Raw genomic sequence first — 12402 nt, forward strand, 5'->3', positions numbered from 1 at the left:
GCAATATTTTCAGTTGGTGTGGTTACTTTTTTTACCTAAGGATTTGCTGTGCACGCAATTTTATGGAAAAAAATTTAGTAATTTACTTAATCTTTGGAAAATATACAGAGAAAATATAGCAATCTCCAAAATTACTTTCGATTCCTTCTCGGGATTTTTGTAAATCTCCATGCTAAAGCAAACGGTCGTGGAACATTTTATAATAATATCTATCTAACGGAGTGCATGGGGTGACGACAGCTCGAAAACAGACGAATGAAACTTGAAATAATACCAAAACTCTGGATTTGTATGAAATTTTGGACGAAAGTCGTTCATTTTTAACAAAATTCGAAATTTCAAAATAAGATAAATATCTACACAATAATGCAGAATATAGTCTATAATATTTATGAGTTAAATGTGCAGGAAAATAAGAGAATTGCAATTTCTAAAACCATAACTTATGGTCCTTCATTTTCCCCACATATAGAGAGACCTCTGCTCCCTGATTTGAGTTATTGCACTAAAATTTTGACTGTCGTAATATCTTCTTGCCGCATGCAGTCAAAAATATTTTCAAAAAAAAATCACCAAAAGTGGGATTAATTATTAAATCATTGAAAAGAAATAAATTTAATTTAAGAAATTTAAGAAACACAGTAAAATAGTAATATTTTTAAAAATTATTTATACATATTTTTTTTAAAAAAATTAATACATTTATTATAAATATAAAAGTATCTTCAATTCAATGTTTTGACCCAAATACATTCATAGAAGTAAAATTTAATTTAATGAATCGATTATTTGTTGATTATGTTCTGACACTATTGAGATTATGCATTTCCATCGAGAATGCACAAGTATACAAGATTTCAAAGTTATTATATCAAGAAGTGACATCGATTAAAAAATTATATTTCCATGAACTAAAGAGGAGTCAAACCAAAGTACGGGAAAAAGTTTTTTTCCCTGACGGAAACAATTAGTTCATTTCTTAATAAAATTGTTCAGGGATTTCATCGATTTTTTTTTTTTTTTTGGAGAATGCGAAGGTACCATTTTTATTAAAATTACTCGTTAATATGTATCATCTGAAAAAAAAACCCCTACTAAATTAAATTTATGATGAAATATTAATTTAAAATATTTATTCAAAAGAACTTGAAGATCAAAAACTTAGAATAAAAGTCAATCTTTAATTTAAATGAGCTAAATATATTTCCCTTCACTGATATAATAATTGAAACTTTCAAAGGACTATATTTTTCGTATTAATGGTATATTGAAATATTTTTAGGGTTGATTTAAGAAAGAAATTCTCATTCATACCATTAAATAAAATTAATTTTTTATTAATTTTAATTAAAAATTAATTAACAAATCAAAGTACTCCATTATGATTTAAGGAAAAAAGTTATGTCATCTAGGTTTTTATTTCGTCGGGAATTTGGCAAGAACTTAGGCTCATCTTTCTTCAGCGTAAAGGGGTGACACATTATCATCCGAAAAAAAAAATTAATAATGATTAATTTCATTGTTGAAACCATATTATATATAAATAGGTATAAATTGTCATATTGTCATTTATGAAATTATAAGAGAAAAGTAAGGTCAATGGTGAAATAATTTATCATTAATATTTAAAAACTAATGAATTTATCGGCAACTATACTTCCTATGACATTAAAAAGGGGTAAAATAATTGAAATTAGGCAATGGAAAAATTTGTTTTCCGCTTTGGAAATGAACATCAATGCCAACATTTCTCTCCTAAGAGAAAATTAAAAAAAAAAAAAAAAAAAAGAATGTTAAGTCCGGATTACCTCAGGCTAATCTTGTAAATTTTATTTCACTCTTTCTCTCTATTTGTATTTATGAAACCATTATTGAAGTGAGCCAGTATGTTTGTTGCCTTGATAATTGAAATTAATTTTTAAAATTAAAAAATCAGGCTTAAAACTGAATAATACCCTTTGAATTAGCTTTATACAAGAACCATAACAAAAAGTTTACAAATCTCTTTAAAATCAAAAACAACACAAGAAGTTCAGCTCAGACAGGACTACTTTTCCACGAGTGATTAAAAAATTTTCATCAGATCTCTTTTCATTGTCTTCTACTATGAATTTTTTTTTGCAGAAAGTAATTTTAAAAACCCGAAATAAAGTCGAAATTTTCATCCTAAAATTGGATTTTCTTATTACGAAGTGACAGTTTTCTACCCAAAACCCGCCTTTCGTCTGCAAAAACCGCCTTCTATTTCCCTTCAATGGCTGATGAGATTTCGTAGCTTCTCTTCATTGGACAAGCTTCCGCCAATGAAAGGACGACATTCGCACTCGCCGGAAAGTTCGCCTCGGGCTACGAGAGTCTATTAACTGGGGACAAAACGTAATTTGGCCTCAGGCGACAAGAGCACGTTGATCCAAACACACCGTAAGTATTTCCTTTTCTTCTTTTATTTATCGTTTGTTTTCTTCACGCTACGTTGAATGCTTTCTGCAAGGTTTATGCGTAAACAAAGTATGCCATTGTCTCTCCTACCCATTTGTGAGCAAAATATTTTTTATATGTAAAACATTGTTGATTTTTTTTTCTATTCAGAACCTTTTTATATCATATACTGACAATATTTTTAAAAAATATTAATGTTGCCTGCTTATTTGGTTGATACAGTTTTTCACGAATCTATGAGCATATGATATATTGTGAATGGCAAATGGTAAAAATTTCCATGGAGTTCTATGTTGCAGTAATTTTTGATAAATTATTCGTTTTATACATAGTTTAAATACTTCCTTAGATCAGTCGCTTGCTCCACTCTAGTTATACTATGCAAATTCTCCGACCTTAAAAAAAACATCTCCAAAAGGAAGTCGCTTTTTTTAATGGTCTTGTATTTATTTATTCTTAAAACCCCTTTGGTTAACTTGCAATTGATCTAATGTGTTCATCTAGTTGAGATCATATACAGTTTAATCATTTCTTGGGAAATACTTATTTATTTTCTCATACTTGATCCTCAAAGTAATTTTGCTAAGAATCCGCAAATCACATTTTCTTATTTATAACGAATCTTAAAGTTCTTCTGTCAATACTTACATCAATATTTATAAATGCCATTTTCTTTTATTAAAGAATTACTAAATTCAAAGCAAATTCATTATTAAATTATTAGCATATTAAATACAAAGATTAATTAAACGAATATCAAAATAAAGAGTAATCATAAAACTGAATCATCATGTATAGAAATTACAGTGGCAGTATGTTACCTAAACGTAATTAACCGTTGCTAATTACACGTATAGGAGAAATGAAACAAATTTAAATGGTTATGGTATGAACACTATTAAACTTTGAATGAAACGAATTTGAACATTTACTGCGTTGATTTTCAAAAGAAATAAAAAATACTCAACTCAGAAAAGTTATGAATCTAATTGAGGATTGCCGTCAATAGTTTTAATTCTGATATTAACCACCAAAATTTCGAATGGTGTCTTACTAAATGTATAATGAAATCTTACTAAAAAGTGATTTAATAAAACATCATTCAAACTATTTGTCCATACTGTGTATAAACAAAATGAAATGAATTGAAAGGAAATAAAATATTTATTAAAACAAATAATAATATAAATATATGATAATAATAAAAAAATTTGAAGCAAAATATATGATTTGCAAGCGCATCAAATATAATGATTAAAAAAATTAAAAATAAAAGCGTTTGAATTAAACTAGATTATCAGCTAAAGATAAATATAAAATTTATTATTCAGTTACAGGTTTGTTTCAAAAACAGTAATGAAATATCTTAATAAAGATAGCATTTAGAAATATAATTTGGACCGTTAAAATTGATATCAGAGCCATAATTTAAACAGACCATAGAGATTTTAAGAATATTAATAGAAATACTGGGGTGGAAAATAAAATGGTATTACCAATAGTAAGGGGAGAGGTAGAAAGAAAAAAAAAGGAAAAAAATAAAAAACACTTTTTTTGCCAGGATTAATAAAAATTAATTATTACAGTTAATTAATTAAACAAATTAATTAACTGTGTGTACTGATCGATTACATTGCACAAGTAGCTTTATTAAATACATTTATTTTATTTAATTTTTAATTTTTATTTATTTATTTTCCTTTATCTCCTGGATTAGTAAATGCATTATATTATTTATTCGGAGGTAATGAGCTGGTCTAACAGGTCGTTAAAACAAATATCAAATTTGTCATTTCATTAAAACGTATCCCTGATTTTAGAAAGAAAATTCATTCCAAAGCTGGAAGAACTAAAGTTAACATAAAATATTGTTGCTACATTAAAAATAAGTTAAGTTATCCATTTAAAATTCTCAAAGGTTTTTCCAGTAAATATTGGGTTATGTCCGATTATTTTCCGTTCGTACAAACTTTTTTACAGTTTTTAAAATATGAAATGCTGCATTGTAAAAAAAAATATGATAATTTTTCATTAATATTATAAATAATTTTGAGGGAACGCATAAACACAGCATAAGAAACTATTTTAGCATTTTAAAATTTTCAAGAATTTTTATAATTTTCAACCACAGGTTTAAGTGGATAAGAAAAAAATAATTTTTCATTTCATGTTCAGATTTCTTCTATTATAGTTTTTAAAGTTTTTTTTTTTTTGAAATACTGAATGTATATTATTAAATTGCTTAGATTCGTAACTGATTTATGTTGTCGAAAGATTGTTCAGTTTCTAAAGTAATCCTTGTTTTACCTCTACGTTTGTTTTAAATAATAATATAATTATGGGTTTACCAACATTGAAATGGAATATTCGATGAAAAAATTGTAAACATTTTTTAAAGTGTTTATATTGAATAAAATATTATTCAGTGAGTTCAACTAAGTAAAGATAATTTTTTATTACATGAGTCAAGAAAATGCGTTGTCAATTCATGTGCAGCCACAGTTCTATGACAAACGTAATTGCGCATGACATTAGTCCTTTCACTTTTCATTGTTTTATGTTGAATATTAACGTCACGCCGTTCGCCCACCTGAAAGAATGCGAATGAATTCCGAAATTTTATTGACTAACGTGAGCACGAACTAACGCTATTAGTAACACTGAATACAAGGATTCAAAATTAATCATAAATTATTAATAATTAATCAATAATACGTTAAGCATAAATAAAAATGCTGTTATAAATGTCGAATATATTGTTTATTCGAATAATATATAAAATGTCTTCAGAAAGATCTACTATTCTTCAGAAGAAGTACTGTATTATTAAAAATAAAAAAAAAATATTTCAATCAATAAAATTAATATTTATTCATTTTTATTATCAAAATTTAATAGAGAAACATCTGCAAAAAATAATTAACGCGTTTATTATAATTATTTTTCTAAATTTTTATATTGAAATATAATGATAAGTAAAGAAAAAAAAATGCTGATTAAGAACAATTCCAGATTTTTTTAAAATTGAAATAGTCTTTAAAAATCCATATACAGATAATTAGAATATTTTTTAAAAAATTCATAAACATGAAATGGAAAAAATGCTAAGAAAAATATGTATATATTTTATAGTACTGATCTATACTGCGGTAACTGTCATACTTATATACTTAAATTATAAAGCCCTTTAATGTTTTCACAAACGAGACTTAAATTTTTAAAAAGTCTTTCGTGAATGAATTCTTTATGATAAAGGTAGGTCTAACTATTAAATCGTTAGTAGATATTAGTTCAGCAGTAAAATTAAGTCGTAAAAATTTTTTTTTATTCAAAAAAGCCATGTGGAGAAACATCTCATGTGTTACTGAACCCTATCAAGAATGGTATTAAAAAAAACTTTATCATGATTTTTTATGTCCTGATTTCAATGACTTTTGATACCTTATAATTAGTGACATCTTATAATTTTTTGATACCTAGAATTTTAATCACTTTATGTTTCAATGACTAGTTTCTTATCATTTCAATTTGGTTATTATTAAAGCTCGTGCTCTACTGAGAAGTATATAATGAACAATGGGATCAAGGATTTTTATTGCGCCTGCGGAGATTTTTACCGCAAGGCTGTGACGCTGCGTGTATGGGATCAGTTGGAGAAAATTCATTTATACTTATATGATGCGAACAAATGTACCGCTTCATTTCAGTTTTGAAACTTTCAAGTTACCTCACGGCACAGATTAAAATAAAGCCATATGACTGCGTATTTACTCTTGTCTAAGGAGATCGACTCTATTTACTTTAAAGTTACGTGAGATAAAATGCGATAAAATATAGCCTGGTGTTCATTTGTCCATTGTAAATTTAATCTAAAATTTATTTTTACAGTATTATTATTATTTTTTTTACTGCCTTTTCAATTCATATACGCTCGAAGAACATTTCTAAATGGTACATAGATGTGTAATATAATTATAGCTTAATAGGCATTTTCTACACTATTACATAAATTCCATTTATGTTTCAATTATTAGACAGGAAAATTCAAATATAGGAGAGAAGTGCTCTACTTAATTTAAAGAAAACTCTGTATCTATTTATTTTACATGGAAACTTTATATTTCATATCTGCTCATTATTTTTTTCGCTAATTTATTAAAACAAATTCCAATGCTGAAGTATACAGAGTATTATTCTAATCGTAGCTAATTTTCTGAATCATTAGAGATAAGTACACTGTTCTAAAAGAAAAAAGAAATCCTTTAAATAATGTAAAGAATTTCACATTAATTTTTATAAATAAATATTTTATGTTGTTTCAATTAATAACTTTACTTACAAAAAACTACTTAATCTAAATTTTTATTCAATCTTCCGATTCTATTAATAACATTTAATATTATTTGCATATTAATATTTGAAATGTTTAAAACGTTTCACACTTCTACGGCTAAAGCTGACCGAGTTATGAAGCCCTAATTATTTTAGATGATTTCAGACTATTTCAATAGCTGCTTCGAAGGAGACACACCGATAGGCTAATGGGGCTTACTAAATTGACTTTAAAAAATGAAATTCCAAATCTGATATTTAGGCCAATTTTATTAAGAAAAGAAATTTTCTTTCTTAATTTAAAATGTTACTGCATCAAGAATATTTCATTGAATAAGACAAATTGTGTTGTGGGGGGGGGGTGAGAAACTGTATTTTTGGCATTTCATTTAACGACTTAAACAAAATAAATATAATCTGTTATACGATTTAAACGAAATAAATATAGTTTATTATATTTACTTGGATCATTTTTTTTCATTGGAAATCTATGCCTACATCTAACGATTTAGAAATTATCTATTATGTCTCCATTTTTTTGTCTCCATTTTTTTTCTTGTGATATGATTATTTAAATAAAATTAAACAATCGTTTTCTATTAAAAAATCTCAAGGCTTAATTTTAGAGATTTTTTTAAAAAAATCTAAGATTGAAAAAGAAATGTCTTAACGTAGGTAAATTGAAACGTTGTTTGATTAACTCAGCTAAATAATGTAGACAATTCAGTGCCTCGTGTTGGATGGAACTTGTTTTGACTTTTCTTATATTCGATGAATTAACAGCTTTTTGAACTACTAGCAGCTAAAATAGATTTGTTTTGTATTTTTGGAACAGCGGTGTTGTTAAGCTTTGTATAATAATAATAACTAAGCCTTTTTTCAAACAAAAAAAATTGTTTCTATTCAATAAGAAAATGAAACGAAGCTTTACATTTCAATATTATTAATTTTAAAAACAGTTTGATCTCCGTTTCTCCCAACCTTCAGCATGGCAGGCATTCCATTGTATTGCTAGTTTGAAAACATTGTAGCCATTTATTTGTTACGGTGAGTACTCTAACAGCATCACGATGACAAATGATCATAAAGAGCAAGACAGCATGCTGATTTCATAGCTCCAGATTAAGACAAGATTATTAGGCAAAACTATCTCAAAATTACATTAACGACAAAGTCTCTAGTACCTTTTTTCCAGAAATGATAATAACTTTGTACTGAATAATTATTAATAAAATATTAAGAATCTGAAAATAAAGAAAAAAAATTAAGTGCCATTTAAATTTTATTTAAATATGAATTACTTTAGAAAAAATGCCCTATCCGTGCAATATCGATGTGACACAATAAAATATTATAAGTTTGATAAGATGAAAGGTATCAAAATACTACACTGTATTTTTTATTTTTACTTTTAGAAAAGAAAGAGAAAAAAAGAAGACATTTCGGACATCGGCAGTCTTTGATAAATGCCTCACACAGGTAAGCATACATTCTTAGTTTCCTTTTTCATAATCAGTTGTTTAATTTTGTACAGAACAATAGAACTTATGAAAAGTCAAGTCAGAAATGAACAATGAAGCATTTTCAATACCTAAAAATAATTGTACATGGTACAAACAGATTCAGATAAACGAAATTTATTCTAAATCCTACCTTATCTGATCAAAGACATTACTACTTTTTCGTATATTATTGAAGCTTTTTTTAAAATAAATAATTATTAATAAAATAAATAATTAGAGTTTCAGCTGGCATTTCTCTCTCACCATTTTGAGATAAATAACCAAACTCTGTTTGTGAAAATTCTGTTATTTTCCAAATTCAGTTCTTTATTCGAAATAATAATAGATCTATTCGAAATAAAGACTTTACGAAGTCATCTACACATTCAAATATTCATGTCATAGATAATTTAACTTTAAAAAAAATTCTAATTTTATTGAATCGAAAATTTTTAATTTCGAAATATTCAGCTTCAGTTTTTAAAAATATTGATAGAGTAAATAATTTATAACAATTCTGTCCTTTTGAATTTCTTAAAAAATAATATTCAAAAAGGAAATTATATAATAGCAAGGATTTGCAAAATGTTCTTATATTATTCTAAATAAACGTAAAGTACAATTGGCAAGCAAATAATTACGAAAAATTTCATAATCCTCACCAAATCTAAGTTTTTTAAAGTAAGGCTGAGAATAAAGATTGCAAGGGATTAAAAAAAAAGTATTTACATTAATTCTGTTTTGCAGCTAAATGTAAAAAATGCCGCATTCATGGGAAAGTCATTGTTTAGTTTCTCCCAAAGTTTTTAGTGCGGGAAAGAAACTTATAACAACTTACTCTCTGATTAGGATAAAATTCGCATCTCTTTCTTTTATTAATTATATTTTGAATTTTACGAAGATTTTTGCACTCAATTAAATTAGTAATCTAGATATTAAATGGCCTAATTAATAATTTTCGATACACCAAAAACCATCGTGTCTGTGTCTTTCAAATACTCACGTAAAACTACATATAATCGAAATTTTAATAGACTTTTATTTTACAAATTTAACTCTCCTGATACAATTTCAATTAAAAGTAATTACTCAAACTTTTTTTATTGTAGTTCTAGTATCTTATTATAAAATATTAAAAATAATAATTCATTTTAAAATAAAATATTTATTAATAAAAGACAGACAAATGAATCGCTAATTATACATTTTTTTATTTTGTATGATTTGTGTGTATGACATCAAAATTTGATTTTAAAAAATAATATGTAAAATATGAAGTAAGAAGTTCAAAGCTTTCAATTTCGAAAAGTTTTTTTGTTTTGTTTTTTCAAAGGGAGATGCAGTATTTTTTTCGAGTTCTTCTTCTTCATTGCTGAAATTAACACCAAGCGATTTGTTTTTTAGTGATTTAATGACATTCAATAATTCGAAATTTACAATATCGTTGTTACAGTTCATATATTCCTAGAAATCCCCCCGGGGGCACCTTGAGATGAGGATGAGAAGCTTCCGGCGTGGTGGTTGGTTCTCGCCACTCTGGAGGGTACACGAAAAGGTAGGGGTCCGGCTCCTCCCAACGATGACGGTAGTACTTCCTTAGGGAAGGGTTGAATCGTGGCCAGTGATGGCCCTTAGGATTCAACCACAGCTCCCTCTGCTGTTGCTGTTGCGGCGTCCGGTTATTCAGTATTATTTATCCGTGTGCCTTCGATCGGGTCGGAGAGTCAGTGATATGACTATACTCCTAGAAGGCGACAATGAAACCAGCCGGAAAAATGGCGTATAATCGAAACTTTGAGATCCTTTTGCAGTGTAAACGAAGTACTTTAATATTACAATGGTTAGAATCGATACAATGATGTTTAAATTTAAATGATATATAAGTGAGAAAAAATATAAATAAACGGTGCAGTACTGCATATTCATATAAAGAGAGAGTGGAAATGGAAAGGAATGGCAAAGAAAGATTAATTAAAAAAATGTTGTTTTGTTGATACTTATGCTCAAATTATGTCTGTATATTGAAGAAAATTATTATTAGGATTATTGTAAGGATCAAAATGGTTCATCTGCCTTCTCATTATCTTTGGTTATAGAGCTGCGGGATATCCAAATGTTACAAAATTTGTACACATACTTTTTATGCCATTTTCACAATCAGACATATTTTAACTAATAATTTTTAATGCAATTCTTCGATATTTGCAGATTTTAATTTTCCCTTTTTATTTCACTTTTACGCAACATTACCTCAAGTGACATTGTTCTTACATTTGTGTTAAATTTAATGCTATATATCAAATCTTCCCAGACTTCTTTTATAGCATTTTGACGAAGCATTTTAATTTTAAAACTAAACAGTCTTTCTCTATTGTTCTTTTTGATCTGCAGTAAGAGAAAATGCACCATTAATCAATGAATAGCATTCCTACGCATTCGAAATGACATTTAACAATTCATTTCATATGATGACAAATTCATTTTCATGCTTAACCTTTTCTTTTGGGAGAAAAAAAAAAAAAAAAAAAAAACGAGAAATTCTTTCTCTGTAAAGTGAACAATGATTGATCTAGCTCTTGATTGCTTGATTCATACTGTTTTATAGTCTGTGTATTTTCTATAGGCAGTTCAAGGTCACATTTTCTACCACGTTACTGGTACCAGACAATAATAAGACAACCGTGAACCGCCTACAGAAATTACATAGACTATAGCAATATATTATGTATTAATATATAATTTCTGTATTAATTGCAAATTGCAATTAATCTTTTTTTTAATCTCTTAATTAATCTCTTTGCTTGGAATGTTGAGTAATTTATTAATTTACGATATATATATATATATATATATCAGTATTATCATACAGCATTTGTGAAAAGGCAAACGTTATTTTTATTTAAAAAACAGTAAAACAAAGAATGAATGAAGAGTTTTTCTTTTCTTTTTATTATAAGAGTTAAGAAAGAAAAACTTTCAGTGTTCTAGCTAGCCTTGAGGGCCGCGGTGGCCTGGTGGTAAGGTCTCGGCTTGTGAGCCGTAGGGTTGCAGGTTCGAGACCCGATTCCACCGAAGAAGCGTCGTGTAAGGGGGTCTGTTGCACGTTAAATCCGTTATGCCAAACGTACTACTGCTGGTGTGGTGTAGAGAGGGGGCTGCCAGCTCAGGTTTCATTCTCGTCATCTGACCGCGGTTCAAAATTATGAGATCCGTCCTAGAGAAGCCCTAGTGTTGCTTTACAACGGGACGTTAATATAACTAAAAAAAAATCTAGCTGGCGTCGGTCATCTAATTATCTTGCTAACATTTCTTTAAAAAAAATGATACTCAAATCACAAAGAAACCTTGAGTCATTCACAACGAGGTTATTAGCATAACGGGGGTAGGTGATGCCAGAATCATAATATGATTTTTTCGCCCCCGTCTGTCATCAGTGGTAAAAAAGTTAACGATGTCCTGCGCATGACATTATTTTTACGCCGGATCATAATATTTCTCTTCAAAAACTGGCATAAATACACTAATGTTTTACTTAGCCTTTTATTTTATCAAAGCAATTAGAATTGCAAACATAGAAATAAGGATTCTATTTATCACTTTTGAAAGTTTTTTTATATAAATATACATTTAAAACTTGAATATCTAAAAAAAAAAAAAAAATACACGTGACTTAAGTAGAAATAAATATTTATAAATATTTAATATTATCTTACAAATATTTAATAAAAAAATTAAGTAAGCTGCAAACATGAAAATCGCATTTTTCAAACAATGAATTTGCGATTTTGTGGAAGACACAAGTTGCAAATTTTAAATCAATATATTAATTTTAATCAAAAGATATTTTAAATACGGAAATTTTACAATACAAGCAAAATAAAACAAAATAAATAAATGATTAAGAAAAGGAAAAAAATATATGCGCTTGCTTTTACATTTTTAAACAAAACAATGGTTATTCATTTCCCAGAAATTAAATTATACTTTAGAAATACTTTGATTTTATAACTTGAGCTTGTCTGGAGCGAATTTTTTACTTACTTTACATTTTGCTTTATTTTCTTTTAAATTTTATTTACATTTTTGTATTTTTCTTTTTACAAAACCATCATAAATATGATTTTTCACG

At 27.3% G+C, this 12402-nt stretch overlaps 1 protein-coding gene across 1 annotated transcript in view; it reads left to right on the forward strand.

Annotated features, from left to right (window-relative positions):
* The first annotated feature begins 2386 nt into the window (after positions 1-2386).
* LOC129961750 (paired box pox-neuro protein-like) overlaps positions 2387-12402 on the forward strand; it is a 48316-nt gene continuing 38300 nt past the window's right edge. The window contains exons 1-2 of the mRNA XM_056075297.1: positions 2387-2421; positions 8187-8250. Of these exons, the coding sequence (XP_055931272.1) occupies positions 8238-8250 (13 nt within the window). The 5' untranslated portion in view covers positions 2387-2421; positions 8187-8237. The remainder of the gene's footprint in view (positions 2422-8186; positions 8251-12402) is intronic.

The sequence above is a fragment of the Argiope bruennichi genome, chromosome 2 (genome assembly GCF_947563725.1).
Source record: "Argiope bruennichi chromosome 2, qqArgBrue1.1, whole genome shotgun sequence".
Lineage (NCBI taxonomy): Eukaryota > Metazoa > Arthropoda > Arachnida > Araneae > Araneidae > Argiope > Argiope bruennichi.